The following is an 18,388-nucleotide window of genomic DNA, read 5'->3' as shown; positions in this document are numbered from 1 at the left end:
CTGTATTCTCTCATTAACTCATTTTCAGTTTCAACTCTAGGCAAGTGTTCGAACGCATTCTCGTGGTTGATTAAGGGAATATTATATTTCTGATTTCAAAACGTCGAGGTTTTTTCTATGCATTTTCAGAAAATCTAACACTTTGAAAATACTGTCGTGAAATATTCAAACGAAATTCAACGTATCTGCTACTAACATTGATAATATCCCCATTCTGTTACTAACATTGATAATAACAGGTTAGATATGCATCGTCAGCTATAAATTAGAATAGTTCCACGATTGGCATAAATTATGCGTTCGTTTATTCGCACGATAACTTCGAGGATGAAAATCTGTTTCGAAAGAAAGTAGTATTCCGACCAGACATAACGGAAACTGCTTGTAACGTTACGTTCCGCTGTAAGCGTAAATTTTTATACTCAAGGTCATTTGAAGGTCATATCGTTGCAGTTGGTTGATTTTCTCGCAGCACCTATACACCGAATCGTAAACCGAGAAATTTGTAGGGATGCATCGTACGAAGAGAAAAGTAAAAGTGACCTTGAAATCTCTAATGTCATCCTATGCAAGAGAATGTCATCCGTTGCACCGTGCAATTGAAACGGTGAGACAAATATTGATTGAACCACTAGAACGAACATAATAGGGTTGCACAAATTACGTGGTTTACTTTGTACATATACATTGTGCAGGACAGGTCAAATCCATGAAACGCTTCTCCAATTTCGTTTCCTGTTATTTCTTTCAATGTTTCTATCTCGTTGGTTCACGAGTTGCTGCAAAATATCTTCAAACCGACGACACATAAATTCTTATCGAAATAATTCTCATTTTCAATTCTCTGCACGCTTAAACGCTCGTTTCTTTTAATTACGACGCTATCGAACATTTTTGCTAACGAAACGTTATCTGTGTTTATAAGTTGTTACTTTTCTCTCCTGTATAAAACGCGTTAGAGGCGCGTTAAAAAATCCATTAAAACGTGTATATACCGGGTACTTGTAAACGTTGAATTTCAAACGCAATTTCCTCGTAAACAAATCTCTGCTGGGAAAAAGTAACGATTCTATATTATTCACTTGTTCCTGTATGACGAATTACCTCGCTTCCGGTGGTGCTATAATTTTTTTTACGCCCCTGTATTTCTTCCTCGTTGGTGGTAGGCGTCAGGCGCAATTTATCGGTTCGAGGGCTGTTCGTACTTTCCGCCGGTAAAATCTAATTGGAAAAGTATTGCGTGCATGGGTGCGCCTCGGTGGCTAGCTGTTCGATCGGCTGCACTCGTTCGTGTACGTGGAACTCGCGAAGGTTTTAAGAGATTTTTAACTTACGTCGAAACGTTGATTTTGTGGCACCTGTTTTCCTCTTTTTTCTAACGAGCGGTCCGGACTGCACGCGAGCAGCATGCAGCATGTGCACTGCTTCGTACTGTTCGTGTACATTTCGTAAATGCAACTTTTATAGGATCAAGCAGTATTAGTCTTCCTGTGTGCGAAAGAAACATTGATACCGTCGACGTGATATTTAATACTTTTTTTTTTAAATCTGTTTCCTATTCCTTATAATTAACGACTCCAAACTCGTTATTAAATATACGTTCTCAACGTACGTAAAGATTTATTAAATTTCGTGTAGCGACCTGAGTGATTCTGGGAATAAATAAAATAATCATTTTTTAATCGCGCAAGTATTTTTATCGGACACAGAATCAAGAAAGACTTTAAAAAAACGTGCTTTCGAAGTCTATTAAAAATATCTGTGCGAACAATTTATTTGTTTTTGAATAGAGCAAAAAAAAAAAGAGAAAATACTTTTCAATGTTGTAGTAACTTTTTCTTGGCATTAGTCGAACGTGTCGAACTCGAATAAATTCTTTTTCTTTATCGTTTTCTTTGTTGTTTTGAAATATGCAATACTTTGTAGAATTAGCGTGTAGATTATCATCGAGAAGATTCCATCGAATTAATCAGGATTTCTTTCAGATCGTACAAGCAAAACAGCAGTAAATTTTGCTTGGTCAGTGATCTTTGCGCAAGCTTTTAGCAAATTAGAATGCATACGTTGAACAGAAACTTTAACGTTCAATCGAGTATCGACGGAATTCATGTGTCAGCGTGATATCTGTTTTTCAGTTCGCTTGGAAATGTTGATTTTGCATGGATTTCTTCTTAATCTGGGACAACATTAAATGTTCATCGTGCTACCGATACTTCTACTCAAGTTAATCGATTCATTTTCAAATTTCCTATAAAATCGTAAATCACGTGTACAATTGTCGAGCAATATATATATATTTTCCATTTGTAAAAGCTTGCATAAGTGAATTGATTTGATAAAATTTTAAGTTCACTGAAAATCGTTTTTGTTAACGTCAGAATCAATTGGAATCCTATGAATTAGAATTGTATGCAACAGCATCTCATTTGGCAATTTTCATTCATATATTTTCATAAATTTATTCATTGTTGGGAACGTGAAATAAAATACATCACGATTGTCGCACAACGAAGAATGCAGCAATTGTGGGTGAGTGTCTTTAATTACTTAAAAGACACGGTGCACACGTCGGCATATAGTTTGTCAAGTACAGCTACATAATAAAGTAGAGCATGAATGGCACTAACAAACTTCCGCGCCCGGTGAAACTTGGGGAAATATAATCCGGGAGATTCGCTTCTGTTCTCCCGGTTCTCGACGGTTCTGCGTCAGGTGCGAATGTAAAACGTAATTCGCAAAGGATCGCCTTCCAACTTTTAATAAGTAAGGATTTCTGAGGGTATTTCTAACTGGAAATAAACTAGTGACAATTCCCTGAGAAGCGTCCAGTGTATTACTGTTACTCGTTCGTGGAAATGTTTTTATTCAACTGTTTAATTAACCGATATTCGGTAGCAAAATGAAACTTACGAAACGAGGAACTTGAGAGGTAGGAATGACAAAGAATAAGAAAGTACGATCATTGTATCTCATCGATGAAACGTAGAATGTACAAATGATAAACGAAGAAAGATGTGAAACAAATGTAATCTCGATAAAAAATTATTTCACGGGTAGAATTGTTATCGTACGATAATTCGTTTGTTCGAAGTCTGGATGTAAAATTGTCGAAAACGTGTACTTACAACAACTTTGGTACCCAAATCTCCGAAAACGGTAATTGGTGGCATCTCTTTGGGTAGGTATCGAAAAAATTCAGGACCCTTGTACCATTTCACCGTGTACAAAGTGTCCGATTGTAGATCGTATTTGCAGCTCATATTGACGGTGGTGCCAGCTGCTACGGCCAATGGAATATCGATGGACACATTTCTAAGTCCACGAACGCCTGAAAATAAAATGGTATAAATTTTGTGGCACTACTTGCGTCAACACGACAGACATTTCGTTTGTCTCGTTGAGCAAAAGTTCCATTATAAGAGATACACGGTGACGTTATATTATTTCATAATACTAAAATAGAATTTTAGGAACAATGAACCAATAACTTCTCTCTTATAATACTAAACATTGATTCGTATACACTTGGTCGAGTGTATTAACGACACTTTCTTTCATCATTTAAAATACTGAAGATATTAAGGTAGTCTGTTTGCAACGTACCACCCTGGATACACGTACAAAGTATGAAAACTTTCATAGACGAATTTATGGTTATACGATAAAATGAAAGTTCGTGTCCAATCTTTAGTATGAATATTTTGTCAGGTTTGCGCTGCAAACATACCACCGTAACTATTCTTCAAAAGCTATTTCCACATTCTTGAACGATAAACCTTTTCAAGTAGTTGTTAACGTAGCTAGAGAAAGTCGATTATCCCTATCATGAAAATACTTTGTACGTTCCACTCGCAATGGTAATTGATACGAGTCTACACGAATGTTAGATTTGAATAGTCTTCACTTGCAAATCTTGAAGTTTCCTCGAAATCCGGAACTTGTAGATTACGTAAAATTCAGCGAACTGCACGAGAAATTCTAACTGCAAAGAACCTTTTGAACGGGTAGATTCAAAGTTTGCCTTTAAGACAAGATTCGCATTAATAGTTGAACTTGAACCGAACAGTTGTATTTCTTGCATTTGAGAATTTCGATCCTTCGAGCTTCTGGATATCTCTAATGTACTAACTTACTATCTGCATATTTATATTTCAACTCGACCTTTCCCCGTGTTATCGAAATTTGACGTTATATAAACCTTTTATCGTGCGAATCTTGCATCATCCTAGCTCCTGTATTGTCAAATCCTGATTCATGCTACGAAACACTATGTCCTAAACTTTGTCCTGTTCTAGTACCCTCACTTCTACTCAGGACACTTGTCCAACCAAAGGGACATTTAAGTTCTAAATAGTAACCAGTTCATTTTTATATCGTTCTTCTATTAGATAATCTATTTATCTTTGCAAGTTTCTACGACAACGTTCAACCATCGAAGCCAGCTCGTTTATATAATGTTCTCTCAACCACCGAACGTTTACTAATTAAACGTTTTACGTCAACATCCTGTTCTAACATTGTCTCTAAAATAACATGTCATATGATACAAAATACTGATCGTTTCCTTAAAGTATCCACAATTTTTATAGCATTCTCAGACATTGCTGTATCTTCTGTTCCATTTCCAAAACAAAGAAAATTACTGTTCGATCCATTTGTTCATCGTACTTAAGAATTTTCTCGTGCAGACATTGTGCCACGGGTCACACTATTGACCATCCAGATTTCTGGGATTAGAAGGCACTAGAAGAGCTTAGGTAGGTATTAACTGTTTGCCACACTGTTGTCCTCTCTCCTCAGGTGTGTCGACCAATTAAGAAAAATCACACACAGAAATTCTCAATTGGGTAAAAATATACAATTGGAAACTTCACTTTGTCAACACGAACTGTACCAAAATCCGTAAACACCTAGACCGTGGCCAATGCCAATCTCCGAGTGAACATCAATCTCGCAATCAGTCAGCGGCAATCAACGTCAGTCAACGATCGAAGTTCACAGTGTTCGTCAAAGTGCGATCATTCGTAACTACGAATTGTAATACATTCTCGTAAATGTGACAGTAGGGAACTTTATCCGTGTTTAGTGCTCTTCGTCCGCTATCAATTTCCAAGCAAGGGTGCAGTAAGCACACCCAAAAGTACAATAGACAATGTGTGCTTAGTAGACCAAGCGACTCCCGAGAGTCGAAAAACGAGATTTCTTCGAACGGGAATCACATACTTCACTTCTTACGAGCGAGTTAAGCGGCAACCACTTACCCTGCGATAACTTAAACGGACAAGTGCTTAAGAAACTTTCTGCGTAAGCTTGGCAACGTCAGCGTTAACGTTAGCCGCCTTAGGGATTACGTTCGCAGGAAGAGAATCGCGTAGAGTGACAGGAAAAGTTCCGGCATTGGCGTCAGCTTTTAAATATCTCGACAGGGAATTACGCGGTTTGCTTATTTTCCGTGTAAAAGGGAACGTAGGTACTTTCAACCCTTTCGTCTGTATATACACGTGTACAAGATCAACTGGGAATCTTTCCTGGGTTAAACTTCGACCGTGGAAAAATTGTATGCAAACCTAGACTTTTATCGAGCGCACGGAGCTTTATTCCTTACAATGTCACGTTGATGTTTATCGAATCAGGAATACGACTGGATTCTGTAAATGTAAACTGATAAAAAGGGAGCTCGACAGAGCCTAGATAATCTGAGAACTGAGACAAGATGTTACCTCGCTGACAGTAGAATTGGAAAAGGAACGTAGCTGTTTATGCTTTTGAAAATTTGAAAATTCATGCTTCGCGAAAGCATCTGATCGAGCATGCTTCGTTAGCTTTACTCGAATTGTTTTCAGATCTACGATTTGCGAGTTTACAACTCGGTACCATCTATGAAAGACACGAGAAATTTTATTGGAGAGTTATACTTTAATCCAACCAAATAAATATATTCTTAATCAATGAATCAATTTTTAATCTTAATCAATTTTGTCCTTTGAGTTGTTGAATAGTTAACCTTACGATCTCTTGGTGTTGCTGGATTAATTTTTCGCTAGCTTCGGGTCTTCGCAGTCCTGAGCCTGTAACGACCCAGGAGCCATATTGTATGTTTAAATCAGTTGCATTTAGATCAGCATACCGATTTCATATTTTATACCATCAAAAGAGCACTTAATTATATTCGAACCAAGTTATTGTAAATTGAGAACTCGTCACACGCGCTAGATTTAATTCGATCAAACACCGTTCTTACGGATGTTTAACTATAAGGTGAACTTGTCTGATATTCATCATTCAGGTACTTACATAATATTACGTTGGCGTGTGATGGGAAGAAAATCGAGCCTTCCTTCAATATGTAGGCGCAACATTGTACATACAAGTAAATTGAAGAGGAGAAGATTCTACTAGACGTATTCATATTCTCCTTAAAGGCACACATTAATAATTAATGATCGTAATATAATATTCATAAGTATTAGGTGCTCAAGGCGTTCTGACTGAGGTGTTTTGCCTTACTTGAATGAACTATTTGTAAATTCACTTTGCTAGATGGGAACGTTACAAACTGGAATTTCTGGATGGCTACGTATCAAGATAGTTTATAAAAGGAGTAATTAAAAGAAAAATTTTTTTTTTCTTCAATTCAAAGTTATGCAATAAGAGCGAATGCACACGCGCAAACACATTAAGTTACAGATACTGCGATGAACTTTGAAATATTCATTCACATTCTATGTAAAGTCATCGATAAAAAAATGATGTCGCCAATTAAGAGATATTCAGAAACCAGACGGCTCATTGGAGAACAGAATTAAATGTTACAAGTAGAACGTGTACGCACAGTGTAGACCAGGTATCTACTTATTTTATGCCTACTTATTTATCTAATATCTTTGTTACGCAAATGCGATGGTACAGATACATGATAAAAATTGAATGAAACAAGAAATATATGCGTATGCAAATGTGTAAGTGGTGAGATCCAGTTGAAAAGCTGTGTTACTAGAACCTAACCTCGTTTGGTTTTCGGAATACAGTTTCGAATTTGTCAGTTGCAAAATACACTCGTAAATATGAACACTTTATCACTGGACGATGAAGTTTATTCGTTGAAATGATACTGAATTATAAGAAGTATGAATTTCTTTTTCCTCGAATTGTCTACAGGAAAATTAAAATATAACATTAGTCATTTAAGCGGGGAATATTTTTCCCCTGGACGATCAATGGATAACGAAATTCAATATTCATCTTATTTATCTACTTTATTATCGTAAAATAATTTTATTATGTATACATCTTTCTTTGAATAGTGAAATAGTCTTTCTTTTGATTTTGCCATAATTTTCACTTTTCGTAATGTTTCAAAATTATCCATTCTCGAATTTTCTTTGTGGGTGGCATCACCATGTTGCGCCAGACGTATGTATATTCGCCCGGAAGTAGCTAGCACCGTCTATTTTTAGATAACGTTCCGTTCAATGCGTTATTCGACGCTATTTTAAAAAAAAATTACTCAACTAAATTACATTCATTGAGTGTTCGCTGGTCTTGTCTTTTTTCGATTCATTCATAATTCATTTCATCTGAATATCTGCACTTCCATAGCCAAAGGCATAACATTCTCACATTGCACCCTATACATATTGTTGGACTCGCAGCAGAATGCAACATCGACGCCCATAGGCGATGTTTGTATACTTGCTGATAGGAGGACGCGGCGAATACCTAGTTCAGTTATCGCCAACAGGCCAACGAGTTCGTTCGTTCCGACGTCGACATTTCGGCTTAAGAGGGAAAAATCTGTCGCAAGTTGAACGTCCAGGTCGTGGATTTGCGAGGTCACCGTGAAATGTACGAGAATGGCGTTCGTTATACCGGACTAACGTTGCAGCTTCATCCTTAATTAACCGTTTTTCACGGAAATGCGCAGCCTGTTATAATTATTTATGAGACAACGCATGGGCAGCTTTTTCATCTATAATGTAATTAATCGTTAATTAATCTAAAAAGTAATTATATGCTATATTAGAAAGCAAGATACATATTTTTCATTTCTTTATGCTTCAACATTTTTTTTTGAATTACTGCGCCCGCAGCGTATTTCATTGAACGGCACGAAACGGTGTAAATACACGTAGTACTGGCACGGAAAAGAAAATACGAAACAACGGTGAAAAGAAATAAATTAAATATAAATAACTGCAACGATCCGGTAACGTAACAAAAAGTTGTATAGAAATTCAATTAGTAATCGTGGTTATCGTACTATCGCGATGTGAGTCGATTTCTGTTCGTATAATGCTTTTCATTGTCTGTGTTTCGAATCGATCCGATAATCTAAGGGATTATTTTCGAATTATGCGATTAAAACTTTATCGTAGTTCCTAAGGTTGGATTATTTTTCTTTATTTCGTCTAACGAGAACCGTACCCATACGTTTCTAAAAGGCACACTGTAACCCCTATCGGAAGTATAACTTAGTATTAATCCTGTCATCAATTAACGTCGTGCATTCCTATCCTTTGCATAGTGTCCACGACCGGATCCATCAGTATACACGTATATTATAGTCTATCAAGAGCAGTAATCCCCGCGAGAAACTGAACTTTGTAACAACATTAGAGAACGAGTGCGTAATTAGAGTCGGTAACTGGGACGTCTATGCTGTACATCTTCAATATTGAGATACGTATAATCAGTTGTTTGATCGGAGACCCGATGCAACGACCTCGCATATTAGCACAAGAAGGTTTAAATACCATGTGTAATCCAGTTCAATTTGCATTTCTACATTAAAATATTGATACGGCTTGTATTTACAATTAACAGAACGCTGGTTGTTTCATATAGATAAATGAATAGTAACGTTTGTTGATAAATAACTGTGTTGTTAATATCGTGGTAGACCACGATAATCTGTTGAATCGAAAATCTTTTTTTATGAAAAATGTCTGAAAAATTACGTAAGAACGTTTCGTTAATTACGTTTAACTAGTACTTTAAATTTCATTGCATTTATCGACAATAATTAACCAGGACAACCAGATTTTTTATTGCATCGTGTGAGAAATAGTACATATTTCCTGGACGGTTATTACTCTACTGAAAATTGCATTTTCTACTCGATATTAAGCCACTGTTTATACGTTTAAGGATATCCTGTGTAGCATCATAAATGTGTTAAAATGAAAATTTATTATGTACATACAATGTGCATTTATACTTCAGCATCTTTTTAGCAAATATTATACAATTATTTCCAACGCGTTCGTTCCTGTTTGTAGTTTTTATCGTAAAATATAATTTAAAACAAAACCAACTGTATCTTGATATACAAATTTTAACGTGTGAAATTACATGTTATTTTTTACTAGATTCACTAACCGAACGCGTTTAATATTCCCCAGTTTACTTCTATTCTTGATTTGTTTGGATAATCGACCGATCGTGACTAGGCTGCATTGATAAACCAAACCGCTACAAGAACTTTAATAATTTCTGTTATTCTTCACTCCAGTTTTTAAATCCTTTTAAAGAATCAATTCATATATTTTTTGGAAACGATAAACATATATTTCAAGAGTACTTTCCCTTTTTACTTTACGATCCATTGAAATTGTTTGTGCATTTATATATTATTATTGTGTATTTGTTACTCTTTAGCTTTCATACATTCTTTATGTACTGATATTCGTTATGCTACTTCATAGTTTACCAAAGAATTATAAATACCCATGCCCCATTTTTAATACCTTCTTTTCAATATCATTCATTTTATAGTCGTTCAATGTTTGACTAATCGAATGCTCGATTAAATTGTGTTGTATTAAATTTGCTGTAAAATTTTCAATAATATTGAAACACCGATATTTAATTAAGACGTGTAATTAGTTAACACGTCGTAAAGTCGTACATTGGTTTTTAGCGGGTGCAATCAATTGTTGCACTCAAGAATCAGGTGGTACGCATACACTCGCTCTCCAGATCGTTCTAGTGAGATTTAAATACCGGGTGCTTGCTAATCACCTCGCTAATCCTTAATTACTGCCCTAGCGCGATTGTTATTCTCATCGTGGTTGGCGGTACACGCATCTTCCGTTTTTGGAAGGCGAAATAACCTTCCCATAAATAACAGTAGCTTGAGACAATGGAGTCGCACAAATTTGCTAGCTATATATCAACCCTTTGCCCTTAAATTATCGTCGAAATAATAGGGTAAGCGAAGCTGAATCCCGAAATCATTTTTCTCCGCAACCACTTTGCCGCGTTCTTTGTCAAATTGCACGGCTAAACGTTAAACACAGACCATTGGAGATTAGGTACACTCTGCTCCGTTGCTTAGGTCTCGAGACTCCTGTGAAGACGAAGCTTCTATAATTACAATTAAATTCTGTGACCGAATGGTTTTTTTTTTATTAACTCTCCTTCGCGAAGGAACAGCACGCTGAAAATTATACGATAAAAATTACACGTATTGCGTTCACGAAATAGTGGAACAATTTTATATATCCGGCAATAAATAACGACCAATGCATTGATATTGAAATTTTTAATGTCACATAGGTTATATTTTTCAATATTAAAATTTACCTTTAATTTTCTTAATGATCTTTAATGGGCACAGTTGTTGTAGCTATGCTGTACCTTGTACCATGCATAAAATTTAATATCTTTATTGCATGACAATTTTTTCAAAGATAGTAACAACGCGTGAAAAGTTTAAAAATTGTTATTGACCAAAGTAGACATATCGAAAATTATAGGAAAATGTTGTTACAGTTTATTAGGATGCAAAATGCATTTAATTCACTATCCCGTGCACTTTACTCCAATTCATTAATGTTATTCCCTTCCCCGAGTAACTAATAGAATTTCCCACCGGATAACTGAATTGTAATCATCCCCACCACTGTTGCTGTATCTCGTGTGTTATATGTCATGTTAGGTGACTAATAGTTTCTATAATATTGAACAAATAATAGTTAATAGGTTAATATAATAATTAAGGAAAAGTTATAATTCCGTTTATCCACGAGCAATGTGTTTAAATTGAATTGAATTGAAAATTTCTCCAAACGTACCGACGTTTACATTATTAGAAAAAATCACTTCCTTCCTTAAATAATTCAATGATTGCTCCAATTTAAAATACCATGAGAATTATCGTGTCGATATTAATGAATAGATTTGTGAAATATCTTTGCGGCGGAACGATTGCGTCGCGTTTACAGAAATTCATATTATTATGTCAATATTCGCGTTCACCGCAATGTTTGATACATTTATATCGTGAAATCTTCTGATAATATTAAAATTCAATTCGCACGTATCGCGAAATTAACACGCCCCTATCGACGCCAATTACTGCGCTGTTATTTTCATTCCTTATTAAACGCAGCTGCTGTAGCTCCCATTATGCATAAAATAAATTGCTTTCAAAATGTCCACTCGCTCGGAGGAAGATTTTGCGTGCCTCTCGGTACACGGTATCTGCGGAGTCTTAATCAGGCCTTAATTACTTATATATTTCTAGAGCTCTATAGTGTGGCCCCTCTAAAAAGTCTTCCAAGTATTATGCATATCCTTGGCAAGATCCCCTACGGCCGCGAAAACGGAAAAGCCAAAGGCGTAAAGAGCTTGTACTTTGAAATGAGATCCCTTTCTTTCTTCAGAACTCAACTAAATGAAACCTCATCCCTGATGCACCGTCGGTTGTGGAGGCGTTTATTGTTTCGTGAAAGATGAGAGAAAAAGAGCGAGTGGAAGTAGTCTTTGAAAATATTTGTTGGGAAGAAAAGGGAAAACACTGCGCAGTCTATGGTTTGTTTCGGGACTCAAAAGAACGATAGAACCACCGACTATTTCATTTTATTAAGCTTACTTTGTGAGAGGACATCTTGAGCTTCGATGCTTTTTCATTTGAAACTGATTTTAATTAGCCCAAAATAGGAGCGAAAAGAGCAAAGCAAAATAATAGTGGTTTTAATTTCCTCGACGTGGCCTGTATTTGTTCCTTTCTGATGGTAATTACATTCTATCACTTTCAACAGATTTTTCTCCAATTAGTCAGAAACGGTTGTAACTTTGAATTGTCAATTTCAGTCAATTACTTTTTATGAATCATCAGAGATCCATAATTTAACCTAGCTTGCGCAAATATTTTCGACGCAAAGATTCTATTATTTTATCGTACTGTTCTCGATCACTAGGAACGGTTGTATTAACGGTGTAATTGAACGATAGAAAAGTGTCTGGGTCCGAAAAGGCCTCCGGGTCCGTACAGACAGGGTTAAAGGGTACATTTGAAATAAAATTGAACTCTGTATCGTGTTATACGTTTCAATAACACAACCTCTATAATATTCAAGAACCAGTCTGGGATAACTTCGAAACTCAATAACGCAGAGAGCGTCCAATAATATATAATCCATGGAAAACTAAACATTAATTCCAACGATCGGCATCGATTTGCTTCGGAAAGTAAGTAGCTATAAGGCGGAACGCGATCCTTTAATCCATCAGATGGAAGTGTTACGATCGACTGGTATCGCTACGTATCCGGCACGATTCCTGGCCATATTTAATTTCCAATGGAAATGGAGAATCCACGAGCCGAAGCGGACTGGCTCGGTTAATATTGCAAGATTCAGCGGCGCTTGTTGAATTTTTAAAGTTTCGAGTCCGTGGGCAGACGACGACCAGTAATCGGAGGCAGAAAAAGGAAACCGGCTAGCCCAAAGCGATAGGAACCCTCCAAATGGTCTTGAACTTTTATACGATGCTCGTAAAAAGTTTTATAATAAAATGTACACCCGTACGAGATATTCTACGTAAGTGCCTGACGTCTAGTCGCATACGAGGTTCTTCAGATCTTGTCTATTTTCTTCATCGTTTCGTTGGTCGATATAATATTTGCACTTTGATCGATGTCAGTCTTCGTTCACAGATGCGAGGCTACTTTTAGTTAGATTTACTACTTAGTACAATTTTTAGGAACACCACGAATGATTTTACAGGAAATACTATTAGTTTATATCCTTTCCTATTGTTAGAGGAATAATAAGAATAATTTCATTCGAATAAACGTTACGTTTAACTTTTTTTTGGACACTCTTCGGAAATCAGCTACAATAAGCCATAGAAAATAAAATATGAATATATTCCTGTTCTTAAAAATTAGGTACGTAAACGTATAAAATGTAAAGGAAGAATCTTATTTTCAATCCCCAACTATCCTTTTCTAACAGACCATTGCTAAATTGTTCATTAATAGAAAAGTACTTTACGTCAATGGGAATTCTGTTAATTTCCGTTCAGTCTTCAGTCCACTTTTATTTACTGACAGTAGTTTGACACTAAGTTTGGCTAATTACTTTCGTTCTTTTATTCTTCTTCGATACAGATATAATACACTAAATAAATAGAAAAGTATTTACTCTAATTAGCTTTAAACAAGTTCAATATCAACGATGATATTTACATTCGGTTTCTAAAATATAAATAATTAAAATAATTGAAAAGGACGAATCATTCCTCCGTACTGATAAAATTATCGAATTTTAGAATTATTAGAACTTTGTCTAAAATATATAGACTATAATCTTAAATGGAATAGAAGGTATTTATAGAAAATGTTTAAATGCTATTAGAAAGCAAAATAAGGAAGAGCAGAATGCTCTGTGACGTTTTAATTTTCATATTTAAATAAGCTGACGATTAAACTTTCACAGGGATTTAGCAGAAACCTTTTATTAGTACAACAGTGGGTGCAACTTGACGGGAGTGTGTAAACCTTGTGGCAATATTGTCTTTTACGATGGAAACTTTTCTTTTAATAAATGACATGTCTACTAAATGTACATTTTTCTGGTGTTTTTAGTACGCGAATAATTCCGCAGAACTATTCATAGAAATGATTCGTTGGTTATTCTGAATGCATTTCGTACTTTCTTCGTGCAGTATTCTCGTTAACTAACGTGTTTTAATTATGATAACTAAACATAAATTTTGCTCCGGAAATGGTATTCTCGAGCGAGTAACATAGCTATTCTTACCTAGACGTTGTGTGCGCTAATTGTACAGATTTATTTTCACGTTGTGGATACACGCCTGCAGGCAGTAATTTCATCTGTATCACGCTATTGTTCTTCTATCTCTGAAGGAACTTCGCTGCTTCAAAGTACAACCTACATTAATTGTTTCTAATACCTCTTCTCTACAAGGAACACCAGACCCGCTTCTAGATACGCAATAATTTCTCACTGCGATTGGTATTGTGTTGTCAGAAGTCTCACTGTTGGTCGTAAACTAACAGTTGAAATAATTAAATAAGCTTCCCTGAATACCGGGCAAATTTCAATTCACGATTGCAAATATTTGAAATCTTTCCCCGCGAACGTGTAAATATAATTGTCAGGGTCTAACTTCGTTTTTCTCGGTTATCGATATTCCCTCTGTGACGTGGAGCACTGAATACGAAAACACTTGAAGAAAAATTGTCTCGCGTATAAGCATGTAAATGCAAATAAGGAATTCAACGATATGTCTGCTCGCTCCATCGAAGCATTCGACTCGCAAAAATCCACGAAGCCAGTGCAGGTCAACACCCTCGATCCAAACACGACCAATGAAATCTATTTCAAAGGTGGATAGAGCTAGCTTTGCTACACAGCCGAGAATAAATCAACCATGTGGAAAAACGGACGTGTATTACATTGCATAGCCCGGATTGCTTCATTGCCAGGGAAACAGGAACTCGAGAAAATCAGTGAGAAAAGTTCTTTGATAACCTCGCGAGACGATCCTTCTTTTGTACTTTATCCACCTTTTCTATTATTTTCTTGCGTAATATCGTCATCTTTCCCAACGAGAAAAATGTGAGGTCAAGGAGCAATGATGTAATCACGTATCTGATTTAAGTATATATATAGTCAATTATGGGCCATCGACAATAACTGTGACATTATTTTTAGATCGTTGATCGTTGACGTTTCGAACTATCATCTTTTTAAATTGAACTCTATTTTCCTTACTTCCGTTGCGTCAAAAAATGTTTCTTACGTTGTTTATAATTGATTTACGCGGTAAAATTGAATTTCTTCGTAATTGAATTCCGTACGAAACAATTTTGCATTTTATTACCGTTTTCGTTGAAACGAGCCCCTCTAAAAATATCAGAAATACAAATAGAGTGACAGACGATAAAAGATAGAATATACGTTAGAACCTCGATTATTGCAGGAAAACGGGGTGGAAAATTCGTGCAACGATCGAAGTTCGATAATCAAGGTAACCAATCCAATGAAGAGCCTTGCACAGTGCATCTCCCACTATCCACGATCGCTACTACTAACCACTTCCTCGTCCAACTTTACTCGTCGCTAAGTGACCATCCCTTGTCAATGCAATTCAACGAACCGAGGTCTCGGTAACAATCGAGATTGTAATAATCGAGGTTCCATTAAAACAGAAACAAATGTTCTCTCTAGTTTAGTCCGTAAAATAATCTCCCTTCGCACAAATTTGGATCTAACATTCAGCTTCGAGTTAAGGTCAATTAATTGACTCGATTCAAATTTTGTTTACAATTTTCGAGACGTGTTCGTGTACTCTTAGGAATACCGACTACCTCGGTGTCGGTACAGGGAAAATTCACGTCGTTATTTTTCTTCCAAATCAAACAACCTCCCTGGCTCCTGTATGCTAAGAAACTGCTGAGAGTAAACCAAATATACCATAGAAGGAAAACGTGATACAATAGAGTCTCCAATTCTTTGTCTTCCGTCGTATCAAACTACCACGTACCAATCATTCTTTGCCGAGATTCAGCTGAAACCTGATTCTGAGTCGAGCTTAACTTTGACAGTATGTGCGGCGTGTCTGTGTACGGTTATGATTTACTCGCTTCTGCGGGTATATACTTTTCATGACTGCCTCCTGCGAGAACGTGAAGAAGTGGAAATGCCAAGAAGAAGGCGGCAGGTGAAATTTGTCGGTTTTCAGCTGCTAGTGTGGGGGATGAATTCGTCGATATATCGGTGGTAGTACCGTGAATCGCTCTCGAAGCTTCCAGTAACACGTTTGCCTTGCGGCATCGTAATCCTCGGGGAAGTTCATGCTGGTCACATAGAGCTGATACCGTTCGGGCTCCAAACTGGCGAGATTTCGAAAATCGTGGTCTCTGATGCTTTGTGATTTAACGAAACCAACGACGTTTGATTTCTATGATAATTTCCACCGGCCACGTTGGCCCGAAAAAGTCACGTATAATTTTGATCGGATTTCGAACTCGTTTCGAACGGAACACGTTTTTACGAGGATAATTGTATTTATTTTATTCGCTTACTCGACGTTTTTATCGCAGATACACGCGAAGGGATACCTGTATATAAAATAGACAAGTAAAAGCATGCCGTCAGTTGTGCAAAACAGGAGAGGTGTAGCTTATTTATACGAGATTGAAATAAAGTTTTCGTATTGTTATCCGGAAGTAAAAAATGTAGAATAATGTTTCTACCGCGAGGTTTCTTTTCCGAATTATTGATTTAAAAAATCTATCGAGGCGATTTAATAATCAACTGCTATACCTTTCGGTAAAAATTATAATTTGTTCTGTATACAACATGGAGAAACAGACTCATTGAGTATATTATCCGTCCTTCCATTTTCAGAATTTATTTCTTCAATGTACATATTGCAGTTCTTGTAATTCCACTTTAAGATTATTTCGAGACAAAAGAAAAGTGAAAACAGAGGTATAAACGATTTTTAAATGTCTCTACACTGAAGACTCAAAGAGTTACGTTATTTCTATATATTGTATCTTCTTCCTTTTCATTTCTCAGAGACACAAGTTCGGTTCAACAACCACGAAGGTGGGAAGAATCGTAGAAAACATGAGAATATGAGTTCATTGTTGACTACGGAGACGGTAGACCTGTAAGGGGATTGCACCTTATCCCCTCTACGCTGTCAGTATAATGTACAGCTATTGTTGCTGCATTCGCTTCCTCATAACGTCGTGTGTACGTACATCAACGAGGTTGCGCATACTTCTTTTTGTCGCATTCCTCTTGCGTACTATGTCACAAATAAAAACCGTTCCTCTAATACCTTGGAACCATTTTGAGTAATATTCAATTTTACTTCTATCGTTGAAATTGATTTCTCGAAACTTTGTTAGTACGCTAAAAAAAAACAGATCGTGTACTAGTGAAACGATATTCTCGCTTTTGACACATTTATAAATTATAAACTTCATTTTTACACGATGTGCAAACAGAAAGAATAATTATATACAGTCATTCCTCTCGTAATTGCTATTTAACAATTACAAATGTATTAGATAAGAATGTATCCAAGAATTTATAAATTCGTACGAATGTAGATACGAGGATTTATCTTTAATTAGATTTCTGAAATGTAACCTTGAACCTTCTATCTGATGAAATTCGGTCACTCTTTACTTCCTCTTTCTCTAAAACAAGCTATCAAGATTTTCTCACGAAACCATTCTTCTCAAGATTCTTCCAGTTTTAATTATTTCATTAACCGAGGATCTCATTCTCTTTTTACTCTTACTTCAATTTTATTTATTCTAAAATTTGTTCATATTATACTTGACGTTATACAAGTCATTTTTCCGATAAATGTTTGTAAAATTTAAATCGTTCGGTTAAAATAATTTTAGCGACATTTCGATTGTAAAAACTTAAATCAACATTGTAACCTAAACAAGTTTATTTATTTTATTTATCTATTTTCTATGTTCAATGTTTATGTTCGATATTAATGTTTGATTTTGAACTCGATCGATTTTTATTTCCACCTTTTCTGCACCAAATATTATTTCCACTTTTTTGCCTTCGCTTATTTTTAGTTTAAACATAATGATGGCCACTCTACGTCCCGCTTCTACATTTCCCTTTGTATCACTGTAATTCAGTATGGTGCAATAAACATGCTACTAATTAAGCAATGAATTCAGTTCATTCAGAAGTTAAAAACATCGGACTCCCTGGTCAGCGTCCATGTACAACACAATTCACAGAGCTTTGCATACAACAAGTGGGGCTACATTTGCAACAATTCCACAATTAACGAAATACATAAATTTTATCGTTACAGAATAAACAGACTATATCACACTGCATTACGTTGCCGTTTACGCTGTCAAGTGTACAGAAATTTATGAAATTAAATCTGACGCACTCTTGTTAATTTATTAACAACGAGAAAACCCAGCGCAAAGTATTAATTTTATAATTTCAACTGGTTTTTACACTCGAAATTTGTTTATGCGATCAGCTACATTTCGTGAAATTATTTCCTTTAATAGAAGACACGTAGACCGATTGGAAAATACTTGATGATATAAAAAATTTATATATTTCGG

The 18,388-nt window shown here is 35.9% G+C and overlaps 1 protein-coding gene across 1 annotated transcript in view; it reads right to left on the bottom strand.

The window, feature by feature from the left end:
- LOC143149061 (uncharacterized) overlaps window positions 1–18,388 on the bottom strand; it is a 67,257-nt gene that overhangs the window by 14,109 nt on the left and 34,760 nt on the right. Inside the window, exon 2 of the mRNA XM_076316103.1 lies at window positions 3,126–3,328. Within this exon, the coding sequence (XP_076172218.1) occupies window positions 3,126–3,328 (203 nt within the window). The remainder of the gene's footprint in view (window positions 1–3,125; window positions 3,329–18,388) is intronic.

The sequence above is a fragment of the Ptiloglossa arizonensis genome, chromosome 7 (genome assembly GCF_051014685.1).
Source record: "Ptiloglossa arizonensis isolate GNS036 chromosome 7, iyPtiAriz1_principal, whole genome shotgun sequence".
NCBI lineage: Eukaryota > Metazoa > Arthropoda > Insecta > Hymenoptera > Colletidae > Ptiloglossa > Ptiloglossa arizonensis.
Note: the sequence above shows the minus strand (reverse complement) of the source record. Positions and strands in the feature narration are given on the sequence as shown.